Genomic DNA, 17596 nt, shown 5'->3' on the forward strand with positions numbered 1-17596 from the left:
CCAACTCTAAGTGTCCGTTTTACAGAGGTGTCCGTCTTATAGAGGTGTCCGTTAAGAGAGACTGTAGTTACAAAGCCAAGAATCAAACCTGGCCATGTCTCTAAGCACTTCTACCCATGAATGAGCCTTTAATGTATGTGATAAGCAGTGAAGAAAGTCGCGAAAAAAGGCGGAAAAAAAGTCGAGAAAAAAGTCGGGACAAAAGTCCAGAAAAAAGTCGGGAAAAAAACTTAAAGACGAGAAAAAAGTCGAGTGGGGAAAAATCGAGCGCAAAATTTGCATGTCACTTTAAGCTGGGCTCTGTAAGAAAAAGAGTTTTCACTTTTGCTCTTTCTTTCTTTTTGCCGTGAGGTTTTTGTTTATCCTATTGGGTTTTTGATTTTGCCGTGAGTTTGTGTTTATTTTTGTTGTTGTTGATGTTGCCATGAGATATTTTGTTTTTGCTGTAACATTTCGGTTCGTTAACTCCCGATCACAATGACCATTTTTTAACAGAATTTCTCTCTTTACGTACGAGAATTGGCAGAACAATAGCTTAACAGATTGGCCAATCATATAGGCGTTCTGTGGGTCATAACCAGACCACTTGAACTGCGACCAACATCACTTCGTTGGACACGTTCGCTGGTTCACGTGGATCAAATAAAGCTCTATTTTGACCGTTTTAAAACCTTTTCTGAAGTAGTTAAAAAAACTATTTCTTAAAGCTTCACGTGTTCACAAAATGTCTTCATTGGAGAGCTCTTCTCGCGGTGCTTTAGCTGCAACACCAGATCCAGCGACGTTCTATCGAAGAAAATATTTTTGCGCGAGTCCAGCGGGCGGAGGGAAAGGAAAACGCCATCCAGGCAAAGCTATTCTCGCAGGTAAGAACTGGCTATAAATGACGAGTGATTCCTTTTACAGACTATTGTTCTATATTGATGTCTTAGGAGCTAAATATTTGTCTATTTTTTGCTTTTCTCTTCGGCCTAAATATCGATAAAATATTGTAGCGCGCTATACTACGTGTCGTGGTTTATCAGAGCGGAATTTACTACACTTCGATCGTTAGCGATGCGTAATGTCATCTTAACTTTAAAACTGAAGAGTGAGTTATTTAGATCGGGAACTTATCTTGGATATTAAAAAATGTCACACAATGATTCAGCTTTCTCGTTTGTAATAAAATCCACGTCGTTTACCCGATTGAGTACAAAGGTCAGTTTTGTCAACAATATTGAGGCCGGGCGAGTATGAATCACGTCGATAGAATTCTTGTTTACAAAGCCACACTATTTTCGAGAAGAAATGTTAGATTAGCTATTTAAAGTTTATGAGAACAGGATAAGATTTTAAACTGATCTTTTCACGTGGCGTGATCATGTTTGCGCAATTAGTGTACGAACTCCTCTTGTTCTGCTGAGAAGCCTTCGAACTCTCTCTGCAATCGACAATACTGTAAGATTTCTCGATTGATGTTTGAACTTATTTTTCATCTACTCTTTGAATGAAACTAACATTTTCAAGCTTCACTCCTAAATCTGCTGTCTTCAAGAACTCTAGTTGTCTCATTTTGCATGATGAAATACAATGAATTCCCTCGTGGGAGTATTGGGGGTGTGTCATGTAGGTTTCCCAATATTTTTTTCTCGCGTGACTGACAATGTTTAGAACTCTTTTTAGGAGAAAGAAAGGTAAAGTCTACCCTGAACCCTATTAGTCAGCAATAGTCAGGATATTTGATATCCACACATACAACCAATCAGAATTAACAGTGTTTTCTACGTAAATCATTTTTGTTCCCTTTTATGCCTCATTGACAAAAGGCCAGTCAAGGTCATCAGTTGGTAATATACATACCAAATGGACAGAGACGAAACTGTCTGCATAGAGATAAAAATTGTTATTAATAATTGTCTGCTGCAAGATTTTCTTGTAGTGACTGGGCATTATGAAAATTTTTCTTGGCATTTTTCCCTTTGAGTTGTGAATAAAAGCTTTGTAAAAGCTTGACATACAAAATGTAGTAAAGACAAAAATTCTCATTGTCAAAGAAACTTTGTCTTTTGGTTTTGGCCGCATTGCCAAGTTCGTTTCAGTTCAGTGAACACAACCTTAAATGACCTCTTCCCACGGAAGTGGATGTTGAAAATTACTAAGTTCTACTTTCATTGTATAATTTCTTATAAACTCCTTATAATTATTGTCTGTCAATAGTATTCTTGCTGGTAATGAAGATTTACACACATATTCCATACAATAGGTAAATACAGGAAATGCAAGGTTCCATGCACAGTTTCAGTTCCATTTACACAGCTTTGATGAAAACATTCTCAGTTTCAAGAATAGTTTATTCTAAAGCATAAGAAGAGATTTAATTAGAAGTTGAATTTTTCGCTATTTCTCTTTTGCTTTTTACATTCAGTTCAGACATTTTATTTGCCGGAAAGTAAGCCTTAGAAATTAAAAGGATGTTTGATCAATTCACACTCGCTCTGGTATACTGACTGTATATTTCAACTGTAAGTACTTTCCTTAATATACGCGTGAGTTACTAGAGTGCCCTCCTGCAGCAGCAATAACTTATTATTAACCTTGTCCGTTCAGTTATTACAGGACAATCTCAGACCTTGGACTTGATTTATTGACCTCGCGATTTTGCTATCGCTCAGTCAATACTGGTATTTCAGGCTACAAGAATTAAGGCTCTTTAACCCTTTAGGTCCCAAGAGCGACCAACATCAATTTTCTCCTAACAACAGCAGATCATCAAAAGTAAACATTATGAGAATTACTCAATTGATTAACAAGGGAAATCTTTTACCAAGTTCTCTCAACTATTCTTAAAAGAAATGTATGGAGATAAGTCTGGAGAATTTGTATTCAGATATTGGGGCGTAAAGGGTTATAAGATCAATTTTTGCTGTATTCGTAAAATGCTGACACTGTATGTTATTGTCAAACAGGTGGAATTGCTGGTGGGCTGGAAATCTGCTGTACCTTTCCCACTGAATATGTTAAAACACAAATACAGCTTGATGAGCGAGCTGCCAAACCTGTTTACAAGGGTCCTGTTGATTGTGCCGTTAAAACCGTAAGGGGTCATGGCTTTTTTGGTCTCTACAGAGGTCTAAGTTCACTTTTGTATGGCTCAATACCAAAAGCATCTGTAAGGTAAGGTGTTAAATATTTTGACAAGAACATGAAATTTGGAGGCTGGTCTCTTACCAGATTTGTAGAACAAGTCCCGAGTTATGAGACAGTGTACCACATTAATTTTGAACCCCCCCCCCCCCCCCCAACCTTTATCTCTAGAGAAGTAACCCTTATAAACAATGTTGGCATTCAAGAGCAGTCAAATGACACTCTAGAAAGACATACTTTTCAAAGTGAACTTATAGAATTGCTAAAACATGCATGAATTGCACAGGCCTGTCACCATTATTTTATCCAACAGTACTTGACATATTGGTAAAAATCCTAGATACATTGAGGTTTTTCAGGCAGGCATCATATTTCAATAATAATGTTTGCGTGCTGATTACTAGCTAGTTCAGTGCAACCCAATGACGACGGAAATGAGAACTTGATCAAAAGAAAAACTCTGAACGTGCAGCACACTTTTTGGCAGGTTTCAATGCTGTCATTGCCCAACTAACATAATTTGTCAACTTTGACTGAAATGGCAATGTGATCAACACTTAAATTAAATCTCGAAGATTGTCACTTCATCAATGATGCTTGCCACAACTTTAATTTTGCCACAAATATCCATACGGAGGCTTTACATTGTAAGGCAAATCACTCATCCTTCCTCATTCTAGCTGTGGTCCTGAAATCTTTCTGATCATTTTTTTTTCTGCAGGTTTGCGACATTTGAATATCTGAAAAATAACATGATGGATGATAAGGGAAAACTTACGCAAATGCAGACACTAACGTGCGGTTTAGGAGCAGGGGTAATGGAAGCAGTGGTCATTGTTTGTCCAATGGAGACTGTCAAGGTCAAATTCATTCACGATCAGACCCAACCAAACCCAAAGTATAAAGGTTTTTTCAGTGGTGTTGGGACAATAGTAAGACAAGAAGGTAAACTATCAGTAGAGGTGTAAACCTTTTATAATAAATTATGGTCACCTGTCTATAAGTGGATGCTGAGGTGCCTGGGCTGTGCTCTAGCAGAGCCCAGTGGCCCCTGGTGCCCAGATTTGCTCTTGAGCGACTAGGAAATTGTAGTTTTTTCACACAAATCAGATGCTGGGCACCCTTCAATTTTCCCAAGAGCACTGGGCCTTGGGTAGCCTGAATTTCAGACGAGAACTTCGAGTCGTTTTCACTCCCTCAGTAACGTTTGAATCAAGCAGTGGTTAATGCAGTCCAGTGACGTCATTACTCCTATGCTTTAATTCATGCAAAAAGTAAAACATGATTCTTAACTGGAAAGCAAGAAATATCATTGAGAAATGTCTGCATGATAAAGAATTGCTTTACCCTTTTCGATCATAATTCATTTTTAACGTTCAAACTGTCAACTGCCTGCAGTACTCTGAACCAGTTCTAATTCAATAATCAAACTCCAGAATCAAACTCAATCGCAATCATGCAATGAAATAAATACACATTAACGGCCGGTCGACTCAGATGTTGCTTAGAAGAGAACACGCCTTGAAGCAATTGTCTGAAATTCAGGCTAGGCCTTGGGGGGAATCAAAAGCAGTAAGTGTCTATCTTTAGGGAGGTGTCCATATTATTGAGAGTCTAATATCTTAGCACTTCAACCCTTAATATCCACATACACATTCTGCCAACTGATCTGCTTTACTTCCATGAAGAATTTACCGGTAGTTATGATAATTTGATAAATGATCAAAGCATTTTCCCTTGATGATCATTTCATTAACTTCCATATTTCCCTAATTTCTCTTGATAATGTATTAAATAAATAGTGTTAAGAGAAAATTGATGTTGGTCTGTCTTGGAACTTTAAAGGGTTAAAACAAAGTTGATTGTCTTCCTGAACTATTATTTACTACTACTTAAAACATGGATTGTGGCTGTCACAATTCTCTCCTCCTTTTCTGTCAATTGTTGGTGCCTTCTGAGAGGTTTATCGCCAGTTTTTGGGCCATGTTGCTTGTTGCTTCTACCCCTTGCTGAAAAATAAAATGCACTAATATCCAGTAACAATGTCTGGACAGGGCTTGGTGGAGTGTACAAAGGGTTAACAGCAACCGTCATCAAACAAGGAACCAATCAAATGATCCGGTTTTTTGTGTACTCCAATCTGAAGAACTACCTTCAAGACGGAGACCCATCTAAGGACATTGGTTCCATACGTACATTCATCATTGGTGGCATAGCTGGAGCAGCTAGTGTGTTTGGCAACACTCCAGTTGATGTTGTCAAAACAAGAATGCAGGTAGGTAACAAAATCCCTCCTGTCCCTTCCCTATTTTTATATGAAAGGGGCGTGGCTACTTAGGTAAGTAGTACCCCTAATTAGTCGATTGACCATATTCCAAATACAAATACCAGTAAATAAAAAAAACTCTCAAAAACACTTTTCTAGCATTCACTGCCTTGTAAGATCTAGAAATGAAGGTAGAATGTGTTATGCCATTATTCATATTCCTAACTCTACTTAATGGCCAGCAAACATGTTCTCAGCATTAGCTAGTGTAAAAAGTTTTAACAGTACATTTTACCTTTTTTTGTAAAGGGTCTTGAAGCACACAAATACAAGAACACCCTAGACTGTGTGATGAGAATTATACGATATGAAGGGCTCAAGGCGTAAGTAAATTATTACAGTTATTTTTGGTTTTAAAATTATACTTTTTCAAAGACAATAAATGTTCTTAATAATAATTTTACAAGACATGTAATTTCTTTATTAAAGAGGGGCTAATACCAACTTAGCTTGTAATATAATTGTTGTTTGTGTTGTTTACCCACAAAGCTGTTAAGAGTCCGTAAGAACTTGTTTAAAAATGCCCGTATATTCCAGATCGAATTGGAATTAATAAGTGTTGGTTTTTAAGGAGAGGGGAAAACCAGAGTACCCAGAGAAAAAGCTCTTGTAGCAAAGGAGAGAACCATCAACAAACTCAACCCACATATGGCATTGACACCGGGATTTGAACCTGGGTCACATTGGTGGGAGGCAAGTGCTATCACCACTGCACCTGACTTGTCCCCAGTTGTCTTTGGGTAGCAGAGGCAGGGGATGATGGGAAGGGAAAAGGGAGGAAGACCTCTCTCTCCCTTGCTTTCCTCCAAGAAATACCCATTTAGAAAACATTTTGAATAAAAATGTCTACATTTACATTTCTTTCCACAGATTTTACAAGGGAACAGTGCCCCGGCTTGGCAGAGTTTGTTTTGATGTGGCCTTTGTGTTCACTTTCTATGAAAATGTCATGAAGCTATTGGACTATGTTTGGGAAACCAATTAATTAGCCCTTAAATCTATTCTTCACGTCATTGCTAATTTTAATGATTTTATTATTACCATTAATTATCCCTATTACTGACACAGACAGTTTTGGAAACATAATATATTTGTGTTCTAACTTTTAAGATTGTGGTTGAAAATGCTAACAGTATGTTTTGGTCATCTAGAAGTTCTTTAAAAGTTAGTATTCTTTTGAATCTTAATAATAATATATTTTTTGTATCATTTGGGCTTTTAAGAATTTAAGCATGAGGAAAAATCACCTTAAACGATGATCATGTAATTACTTCTGAGTTTTTCCAGGCTTCCATTATTACACCACTGATATTTAATCTTAGGTTTGATTTGATGCTTGTCACTTTAGAAAGCATCAAGGGTCTTTTGGAATGTACATTACTGTAGTGTAAAGTTATGTTTTCAGCTTGAGGAATTTCACTTTTTTGGAGCCATCAATAATAAGGTTTCTAGAGCAGTTAATGCTTAAATAATAACAGTAAATTGTAATATTTGTTAAGAAACCAGAACTTTATACATCTAATTGCAATTCCCCAGACATGGACATATTTAACTGCATCCTTTTGCTGTGTAAACAAAAACTTACAATAATGTTATGCTGAGAGATAATGGTGGATTTATAAGTTGTGACAAACAATATTATTTGTAACTTTGGAAAGTACTGTATTGAAATTTTTTACTGAAATATTTTAATGGTAGGGCTGTCACGCAGATTTCATGTGGGAAATGGAGCAGCTAGGAAATTTGTTTCTTTATGTTCCTTTTGTTTCCTGTGACAGTAGCCAGTGGTCATGTTTGTAGCCAACCCAACCCTTAGTGGCAGACCTGACCTTTTTGGTTCAAAAGCAGTGAGTCAGTAACATATAGATATGAAAGATACAACACAAGGCTGTGCTTGAAGGAAAATATTATTGAAAGTAGCCCAGTGCTTTGAACCTGTAAAATCTAGGGTGCTAAGCATGTGATTTCTAAAAAATATGTAAGATTATGCCACTGTTATAATGGGAGGGTTACGTGTAGAATGGTAAATCCCAGACTTGGTGAGACTGTGAAACTCTCGTTTTAAAATCCAAGGATGAAAGGACTTTTCCTTTTTTATCAAATCACAGACCAGGATGTTACACTTTTGTGAGGGAAATCGAGCTCTAGTTACTGAAACTCTAAGAGCTGAAAAGTTTTGAAACAAATCCTTCTTCAAAATGTAACTAAAATTTTGAAAGGGATTAGAGTGTGAGCACTATTTTATCCTTTCACGATACTTGTGAATTTAACCTTGTTGTATTGTGAAGCTGCCTGCTGAAATTTGCTGGGACAAACGTATCTTATGTTGCATAGGTATAAACAAGATAGTGCAGACCAAAATAAAGAGACCCAGAGACCTCTATTTTCAAATTTCAAGGTGGTTGAATATCCTTGATATTCCAAGACTTGTTAAATGCTTAGTAGAAACTGGGATAAAACTTTGCAAAACTCACCAATTTTGGATAGACCACTGTATACTCCTAATGGGGTACATAATGTCACGTACTATTTCATATATTTTACTATCACTAGGGCAAAGAATGTCATTATTATTCTCCATCTTCACATTTCCATAATGTTCTTTGTTTGCTGACCAAATATTACATTTTAATATTATTATTTCTCTTGGGACTTACAAACATTCCACGAGAAACTAAACATAATATATACCTGTGCAAATATTTTGGGGGACAAACAATGCAAAAAGCAGAAAAAAGTTGGAGAATGCAGAGGTTTGTCATATCATATTAGCATTTCCTGTTGAAGAGTTACCAAATCTGGGACATATCCTCTTAAAACTAAGGAAACAACGTCTTTTTATTTCAATTAAGTGTTAAATATGGTTAATAAAGGTATAACAAGGGCAACTTGTAATGTGGTGCTGATCTGTTTGTTTTACGAGGTTATTTTCATTTCAATAATATATAAAACAAAAATATTATTGTGTAGGTGCTTGTAAGTTGTATTTTTGTTCTCCCACTCATTTAGAGCATGAATCAAAGTATAAATTTGGATGTTTTCATTTAGAAATCAATAACAGCCTATTTGGGTGATTTTTACTGCAAACATATCATTTTAAGTGCTAGGTATAACTGCACCATACTCTTCATCTGTTTCGATACCAATGTCCTCCTGAAAGGCAAGGAAATGGTCTTAAAAATAGCAATCACAGTATAGAAAGTTTGACCATCATGTAAACAGAGCCTTTTTTGATGTGGGGATTTCACATTATTTCATATTGTTCTTTGCTTCCTTTGCTCTTAAAAGCAAGAATTCCTGAAGAGCATCGCTATCAAGTCTTTAAGAATTTTGCCAAGATTAACAGACTGGTTTTGACAGTCATGCTCGCTGACAGTCAGAAAAATGTTTGGGATGATTCGCAGCAAGGTGTCAATAAGGAAATAAATCTTGAGATCAAAAAGAACTTCAAAATACATTCAGTTCTGAATGGATGAAGTCCAGGTTTGGGTTGTTGCACCAGTAAAATCACTATCCAGCAAATAAGTTTTAGGCAAACCAACTCTGAACAGTGTTATCCACCGGATAGAGATTTATCCTATGGATAGTGTTATTCATGTTTTGAACAAAAAAAAAATGCACTTTATTTGAGTGTCAATGTATTTAGCACAAAAGCACTAATTGGGGACACTATATTTTTACATCTCCTACTGGAGATGGGACCGCCATTTTACATGGTCATCTGAGCCACGTGAAGGTCTAGCCATTTGCAGGGAAAAGGCAGTACCTCCATTTCTCAGTCATTTTAAGAGCCTGAGTGTTGGTCCGATCCCGGGAATTGAAGCCGTGACCTCCCGCTCTGCAGTCAAGCACTCTACCGGTTGAGCTAATCCTGCCGTGGTCAAAACAACTAGGCCCAGTTACCATTATTACTGGTACCTTTGTTCAGTACCTGTACATTTGAACAGTTGAACTCCCACAAAGAAGTGAGACGAGGTGTGAAGAGTTATAGATGTATGCCTTCAGACTCAAAATGCGAGCAGTGTTACAACATCAAGTTGAAGCTTGAATTGTGGAGAGATTGCTCACCTCCTCCCTCAATTTGCTTATCTGTGCTACCATCCAGGGAGAGGAGAAGTCGTTATGTCACATTGCCATGGTAGCAAAATTTGCATGACAACAAACCGAAAATTCACATAAAAAGTAAAGTCGCACTGTTTCAAACTTCATCGATCTTATTCAACTTCATTTAATTTGTCAAATGTTGGCGAAATTTTCTGTTATGTGTTCACGTGAAATTAGGAAGTTTCATGTTGTGCAACGATCGCTAAAAAATGTGCAAAAAAGCGTGATCTGCGGGCAAAGTTGCCGTTTTACAATATAAACTTATTGCTTTTCTTGCCGTTTTTGTTGCTGTCGCCGTCTTTGTTGCCTAAGCTCCCTTTTGTTGCTATCCAAAAATTTTGCTACCATGGTAACGTGACATCACACTTCTCCTCTCTATTAATTTCAAACTACTAATTAAATTTACTCTAATTCTTGTAATTAAATACTTGTAGCAAAAAGATTGTCACTAATGTTTTCCGGACTGAACTTGCTGTGCCTGTAATAACCATGCTCTGTGATGTGGTCATTAATTAACAGCAGTAAATTTTGTCTGCACGCAGCACAGACTATTTGTCACTAAATGGAACTTACAAAGAGTTGTTTCTTTGGCTTGGGATATCCCTCCAGGATGCTATTTAAAATTTCAGTTGCCTGAAGAGGAAAATATACAGAATTGGAATACAAAGTAAACAATGATCCATAAATAATCATAAACGTCACCAGTGAGAAAAACCACTTTCCTACCATTCTCTTTCTTTTTCTCCAGGACTGAACATATAGTTTGTGTTCTTTGTGGATCTGAATTTTAAGATTCAAAATAAAAGCAAGTTCACTGAGACAAAAGTACTTGAAAATAATGACCATTTATCAAATATCATTAGACTTAAATTACTAACAAATTCAGTTGTCTAACCTTATCCTTTTCCTCTGGAGTAACATGGTTTGAGGCTAAAACGAAAATTTTGAAAAAGTTATCTTTAGCATTAAAAAAGACAAACTTTAGGGACTGAAACACTTACATTGATAACCAAATGCCAGGGGCAGGGTTGCCAGAAAGTTTTAAAGAAGACTGCTGAGTTGTCAAAGTAAGCGACCAGTCCAGGGATATTTTAAAAAACGCCACCCATAAAGAAATGCCAAGCAGAGTAGCCGGCCTATACTAACCAAGTAGGCGGTGATTTTCGCCGGCAGCCGGCTACTTTTGACAACTCTGTAGGGGTTAGTCACCCTATTGGACAGCTGTAATTCAAGCTGCCAAAACATCTTAAAGATATGACCAGTTATTAAAAGAATCCCTAAAAAACTTGTAACTCTCATTTTAATTTTACAGAGGAAAACTATAACTTTACAAATACTATCATTGTAAAAAATCATTATCTTACCAGACTTGATGTTCTTGATTCGTTCCTGGTATTTGTTGCACTGAAAGACATCATTTGTCATTTTTATGTGAAATGCTGTAATTAGCTTGGAGGGCAGCAAAAATACACCCAGGGGGCTAGGCCTTAAGTACCCTGATTGATGGGCCTACTCTTCCAGGAGGGTAAAATTTGTGGGTTGGTACCTCTTAAGGTCAAGTAATACTGGCAACATTTTCGCTCAACTTGTCATGCAACATTGTTGCATTGCAAGTTAAAAAGCATTGTTGCTCGTATTACCATCTTCGATCTCAACTTATATAATGCAACAAATTTCAATGTTGCAAGTTGCAGCTCATTTAGAAAATCCTGTGCTGTGATTGGTCTACGGTGTGTTTTGTGTCAGCATTTCTAAGAAGGCAAGGAATAGCTACCCTTCAGGCCTTGGTTTAGGACGAGGAAGGTCAAAACAATGCAAAAGAAGCCGAAAGGTTTACATAATAGAGTGGATTGTTTTGCGCAAAGAGAGGGGGCCTTACCATTAGCTGGTAAAGGAACTTGAGTCAGGAAACATTGTCGCTTAAATTTTTGACATGAGTGATAACTCATCCAAAGCTCTTGTTCTCCGCTGCGTGTGTTTTATAAGCTGCTTAACAACTGCCCCAAACCCCACAAGCAGCTTGCAATGCTAATTTTACAAGTACCTTATTGGTCAGGTCTTCTAATCTAGCTTTGGCATCTTCAGTTGTCAGCGTACTGTTGACATTCCGCAGCTCTGAATTAAAATAAAGATTACCAACACCACTGCATATCATGGTTAATACTTAACTTGAAGAACATAATATTAGGGCTTGCCCAATGAATTTTAAGGGTGCACTGGAAATTTAGTCCAGAAAAAGTGCAGAATAAAGATTTATTTTTTCGTTTTCGTCTTTTTTTAAATGGACTTCTTTTAATCATCTTTTCATTATTATGTTCCTGTCTTTCTCACTTAAACACGACAGCACCACCATTACCCATCAGTTTACAACCTAGTTTTTTAAAACCTTTCATGATAAACTAGTTTTCCTGCTTAGGTCACACACTGTAACTAGCTGCAATTTTTTTCAACTAGTCCTTCTTTTCAAAACAAATTTCCTTTTCTCTGGACACCTTGGTTTAAGTTTAACTTCTTTGTCATGCTTGTACTACACCAGCTCAATTGCCTCCTTTCAGGTGGGTTTCTTTGTTGTTGAATCAAAATAATTGACCTTTGTTTCAATTGGTTGTTCAGCCCTAATGGCTTCAGTCTCCTAAGCAGCATTTCTTTGTTCACACAACACTCCTCCCTTAGGGATGATGATGATGATGATGACGATGATGATAATGATGATGATGATGATGATGATGATGATGATAATGAGACAAAGATTGTTGAATGCAATGTAAGAACCATTCTTTTAAAACTTCTGTGCTGGCTATTTACCTGCATCTTGAGTTTTCAATGTTTCCTGCAACTGCTTCAACTTTTCTTGTGATAAGCGGATTTTCTCATCAATTTTCTTCACTTCATTTTCATCATACTCCCCAAACTGGTCCTGCAAACAAGGAAGGCCGCTTTAGGAAATACTACCACCATGTGTATGTCATTGCACTAAATTATTAATAATAACCTACATAACACAAAACATCATCTTGATAAGAAGATAGTTTGGGAGAGGTACTTAAAAAACCAATTTTGGATAGGCATATGCCAAAAAAGTTGAAAAATTGAAAAAGTTGAAAATTGGGAATATTTCTACCTTTTTTGAGGCCCATAACCAAAACATTACACCCTATATTTGAGGGAAAACTGATAGTGTAGAATTTTCTGAACACCCTGGGGGGGAAGCACTTGGGTCTTTTTTGGGTGGGTATGTGCCGCCCGGGACTCCAAATTGGCACCCCGTTCTAAAAAAAATTTCCCCTAAAATTGATACCCCATTCTAGAAATGGGCCAATTTTTTATACCCCGTTCTAGAATTCGCCCTAAAACTGATACCCCGTTCTAGAAATGCGCCAATTTTTTATACTCCGTTCTAGAAAGTTTGTAAATTGAAATAGCCCTGTTTTTTCAAAAAGATATTTCTTTATTTGTTCTACCTATACATCAAATAAATGCTTCTTCATAATCAGCAACAATTTTGAGCAGAACATAAAGCCATTATCCACAATTTTTTATACCCCGTTCTAGAAAACGCCTCTGAAATGGATACCCCGTTCTAAATCACCCCATTGGGCAGCACAAACTCGTATAGGTAATGTATAAGAGTACCCCCCCCCCCCCCCCCCCGGGCTGAACACGTGATTTTCTGCATTGTTAAACAATAAGGATGCAGCTCTCCCCTCTGCAGAGACCACTTTGTGTCATCGGTGGGCTGGCATGGGGGGTACAATTTTTATTTGAATGCCCAGCAGGAACCTCTTTGGAGGAGAGAGGAGGATGCAGTGATCACAATACCACAAAGGATACTGTTTAAGGACCGCGCACTGTGGCACGTACCTATTATTATTATTATTATCATTATCATTATTATATTATCATAATTTATTATTATTGTTTTTATGTATTATTGTTTATTATCATACGTAGTGAGATTTACAATTGTACCTTCAAAAACACAAATAAAGTTTCCATTTAATTTATTACCTGTTTTGGTGCATATACTTTTTGTTTGCCATTTATCTTTTCTGTTATAACACCTTTACTGGCAAGCTTCTCCAGACTTCTTTGAACTGCCTGAGAAAATGATTTTAAAAAGTAAACAGGAAAATAATTGAATTTCTAAAGTTCTTTAGATTAAAAGGTCTGTTATCAACAGGCTCTAGGCTCTAAAAAACAGGCTATAAAAAACATTTAAGTTACCGTTTTTCCAAACTTTTTGTGGAGATTTGAAAATATGTCAACTGGAATGAAGCAGAATAGGAAACATGAGTTTTTACATTGACTTCATCCCTGTATTCTGATATTGCAGAAAACAGTTTCAGAAAGTACCAACCCGCGCTATAAGGTCTGTTTTGTTTGGTGAGATAGTTCAAAACAGCATCTGAGGCTGAGAATTTAAACGGACAGGAAATGTTAAAACGACTCATATTCGCTTCAAATTAAACCGAATAATGATTTAAACGTATTCTTGATCTCTTAGATACCTTCATCGTCGGATTTCTTGCTCATTTTGCCACAAAATGAAGAAAAATATAAACTATATTTTCCTGGTATTTCCGCGCCAAAATTTGTACCTCGCGCCACTCTATCTTATATAAAGTATCAGTTACTCCGCTGATGGGGCACGCGGGCCTAAATACAAACCCAAGTTCCCGTATAACCCTCTTTCTCCTCATCTCGTAACTCTCTGAAACATCTGAAAATGGTCAGTAGAAATCCTTCGTTTTCCTAAAGAAATCGCTTCCATCTAGATTTATCAACGATTTTGTAGTAATACAGTGTAATTTTGGATTTTAACTATGTAACTATTACATGGTAATTCTGATTCCTTGGGCTTATTTCGCGTGTGTTCTTTCTCTAGGCAAAGAGGACCAAAAAGGTTGGAGTTGTCGGGAAGTATGGTACACGTTATGGTGCCTCACTACGTAAAATGGTTAAAAAAATGGAAATTACACAGCACTCTAAGTACACATGTGTTTTCTGTGGAAAGGTAAGTCTTGAAGATTTTTTTGTTAAGGCTGTCACTTAACAGAAAAAAAGGGAAAGTGTTTGTGGAAGGACACTGAAACAGAAAACAACTTTCAAAATAGCCAGCATGAGATGTCTCCTCTACTCGAAATAAATCAATATTTATTGCTTTCTGAACCGTTCTTCCAGCATCTTGCATCTTATCATAAATAAAACAGCGTAATGAAATAATCAGTAAGTTTGTACAGCTTAACTGAACACCCTTTCATCGTTGAACCAACCCCTAAAAAAAGTGGATATGCAGATATGTGGTCACCATGTACTGGTGTATTCTTTTTTTGATAAGGTAGCTGTGTTGAGCAGCAATGAACACCAATTTTTGTAACAGAATTTGTATGAAGAAAGAGTTTAGATCCCAGCAGAGGGAAGTGTTTCACCCTTGTCAGCCAACACTGCCACCTTGATATCAGCTACAAACTAGCCATCTGCATATCCACTTTGTATTGCATATCAACATTTAACAGCATTGTCCTTAGGCCTATTTTGCATACGTCAGGAAGATCTGGTGTGATTAGAATTTTTACTGTTTCCACAATCATCCCAGATGTACCGATATGTCAGAGAAATCCCCGAGTCCGTCCCTTATGCCATTTCGATTTATGAGAGAAAAAGACCAGAGCTAGGCAATAATGCTTAGCTCTGGTCTTTTTCTCTCATAAATCAAAATGGCATAAGGGACAGACTGGAGGGTTGGGACCCAGCAAGAATAACCGCCCTTGGCCCCTGACATCCCTGACAGCACAAATTTGAAGTTTTGGTATCATTGTCAGGAGTGATCGTTCGACATTGCTGAAATCTGGGATGCATCTGGAAAATAGAAATGCTCCCGGTTCTTCCGTTAATTGGGAAACATTATTTGTCACAAACCACCCGCGATGAAGTGGAATATATCTTCAATTTCTTGTTTTTGTTAGATCAGCAACATCTGTTATTATTGGGGAACGGTGAAATCTCCTATCTTCTGGAATACTCCCAACATATGAAAAGTGCCAGGCTTAAAAGTTGTTGAAGTTTATAGAAAAGTTTATTAAAGGAATGACTAGGCATTCACATATCCAGCTCTTTCCAGTGTCAGGGTACTGTACATGCATTGTGCGGTCAAGTATTTCTGGAAGCGAAGAAACCAGTCCAGAGATACATCAAAAGTTTGCAGTATAGTGGAACTCCGTTAATGCAACCACCATTGGGCCATACAATCCTGGTCAAAATAACAAGAAGCTCGCACTAACAGGGTCTTCAAACTAATAAAATGACTCAGTTATTTTTTTACGTTTGGGTCAAAAGAATGTGGTTGTAATAACCAGGTGGTCATATAAACAGGGTTGTCATAAGGCGGGGTTACACTGTAGTTGTGCACCTACCAATCATAGCAGGTCACATGGGCTTTTAATATGACACTTCCCTGAATTGAGGCAAAAATCAGAAAGTAAGTTTGCCTTAATTCAAGGTAATAGTAAAGACTTTAGTTTACTGGTTCATGCAAATGTTTTATCTTTAAAAGGTTACAAGCTTAGCTTGTAGGCAACTTACATATATTCTGTAAACTCACTACCCCAACGGGTCATTATTTTGGTTTTTGATCTAATACAAGAGAATTAATGCTCACTTAATTTGCTTTCCAGGAAGCGCTAAAAAGGAAGTGTGTTGGTATTTGGTATTGCAAAGGATGCGGAAAGACTATCGCTGGAGGAGCATGGGTTGTCAGGTACAGCATGCAATGTTCATTGTACATGTGTATCCACCGCATTTATCTTATTTTATCAATGCTTTCAGAATACCCCGCTTCAAAATACCATTATATACAGCTTTCAAAACTAAATGTATATCCGTCTTTGCTGTAATTTTCAGTTCAGGGTTAATTTGATCATCTTCAAGAGCAGTTAGTTAGCTCTGGCGTTAACTTCAAAACTGCTTGAAGCTACTGATTGCTTGCAAAAAATTTATCACAATATTAATATTTGGCAGCAAATGAGAAATCTGCAATGAACAGTTAATTGCATTCTCTCAACCTGCCAATAATCCAAACCAAAGCTGACTTTTCTTCCCCAGCTGAACACTGTAATTCTGCTGCCATTTTTTCAGTCCTCTTGATTATTGAACCATTCACCATTTCTCCAAGGATGTTTTAAAATTTTGGATTTCCCTTTATTAATAATGACTTGTTTGCTTTCCTGTCATTTCAGCACCACAGCCGCTGTAACAGTCAGAAGTGCAGTACGACGTCTGAGGGAGATGCAGGAGACATAGATAACTTTCTTGTACAGTCCAACAATAAACAAGTTTCCTCTTTACATTTTGGTTGTGTTTTCTTGTTCAAGAAGTTAAACAGTATGTTTTACCAAATTATTGTGAGAGTTGTGCAAATATTGTTGCAGATTATCTTGGTAAAGAGCTTTTGTAGCCTGTATTGAAAAGGGGAAAGAGAAATGCAACTCAGACTATGTGATCTTCTCAAAGAAATTGCCTTTTCTTTTTTTTTTTTTTGTCTGTTCATTAAATACTCATAAAGACGCATGGATAGGATGACATTTGAAAGAAACAGTTCTCTGGGGTAACAACACTTGGTTATTATATAATAAGAGAAAAAAACCATAAAATCTAAAAAGGCCAGTCTATTATTTTGCTTGGGTAGTGGTGGGTAAGTTGTTTTCCTTGGGCTTGGCCATAGGAGGACAAATCCTTGCCCAAAGCATGAAGCCTCAGCCTCGTTGCCAGTGGTCCTCGGCGATTTCAGGTGTGACATCACTTGTCAAGCTTGTCAAGAAAATTCGCCAAGGATACCCTCCCACTATCGTGCTTGGTTCGAAGCCTCCTCTGGTAACTCGGATAGCGTGAACTGGCCTGGGTACAAGGCTGATGAAGCCTCAAGAAAAATCTTCTTGCACAGGATGCTATTTAAACTTTACTGAAACCAGAAACTTTACTTTTCATTCTCTCCAATTTTGGGTGTTTCTTATTGCAGAAACCATTGTTGGTTTTGTACTGTCT

General features: G+C 37.2%; 3 protein-coding genes across 3 annotated transcripts; 2 read left to right on the forward strand and 1 right to left on the reverse strand.

Annotated features, from left to right (window-relative positions):
• The first annotated feature begins 618 nt into the window (after positions 1 to 618).
• Positions 619 to 7756, forward strand: LOC140930336 (tricarboxylate transport protein, mitochondrial-like). Its single transcript, XM_073380019.1, has 6 exons — positions 619 to 866; positions 2949 to 3156; positions 3848 to 4071; positions 5181 to 5401; positions 5702 to 5775; positions 6323 to 7756. Exons 1-6 carry the CDS (start codon positions 725 to 727, stop codon positions 6435 to 6437), a joined length of 984 nt encoding a protein of 327 aa, XP_073236120.1. The 5' UTR covers positions 619 to 724; the 3' UTR covers positions 6438 to 7756.
• Positions 7757 to 8394: 638 nt separating this feature from the next.
• Positions 8395 to 14158, reverse strand: LOC140930337 (homologous-pairing protein 2 homolog). The gene is made up of 11 exons (XM_073380020.1): positions 14065 to 14158; positions 13914 to 13967; positions 13781 to 13821; positions 13565 to 13654; positions 12362 to 12473; positions 11601 to 11671; positions 10921 to 10960; positions 10452 to 10486; positions 10283 to 10336; positions 10130 to 10189; positions 8395 to 8605 (listed from the first exon to the last, which is right to left on the reverse strand). Exons 1-11 carry the CDS (start codon positions 14087 to 14089, stop codon positions 8549 to 8551), a joined length of 639 nt encoding a protein of 212 aa, XP_073236121.1. The 5' UTR covers positions 14090 to 14158; the 3' UTR covers positions 8395 to 8548.
• Positions 14159 to 14180: 22 nt separating this feature from the next.
• Positions 14181 to 16899, forward strand: LOC140930338 (large ribosomal subunit protein eL43-like). Its single transcript, XM_073380021.1, has 4 exons — positions 14181 to 14285; positions 14442 to 14570; positions 16231 to 16313; positions 16792 to 16899. Exons 1-4 carry the CDS (start codon positions 14283 to 14285, stop codon positions 16853 to 16855), a joined length of 279 nt encoding a protein of 92 aa, XP_073236122.1. The 5' UTR covers positions 14181 to 14282; the 3' UTR covers positions 16856 to 16899.
• The last annotated feature ends 697 nt before the right edge of the window (positions 16900 to 17596 follow it).

The sequence above is a fragment of the Porites lutea genome, chromosome 3 (genome assembly GCF_958299795.1).
Source record: "Porites lutea chromosome 3, jaPorLute2.1, whole genome shotgun sequence".
In the NCBI taxonomy this organism is placed as follows: domain Eukaryota; kingdom Metazoa; phylum Cnidaria; class Anthozoa; order Scleractinia; family Poritidae; genus Porites; species Porites lutea.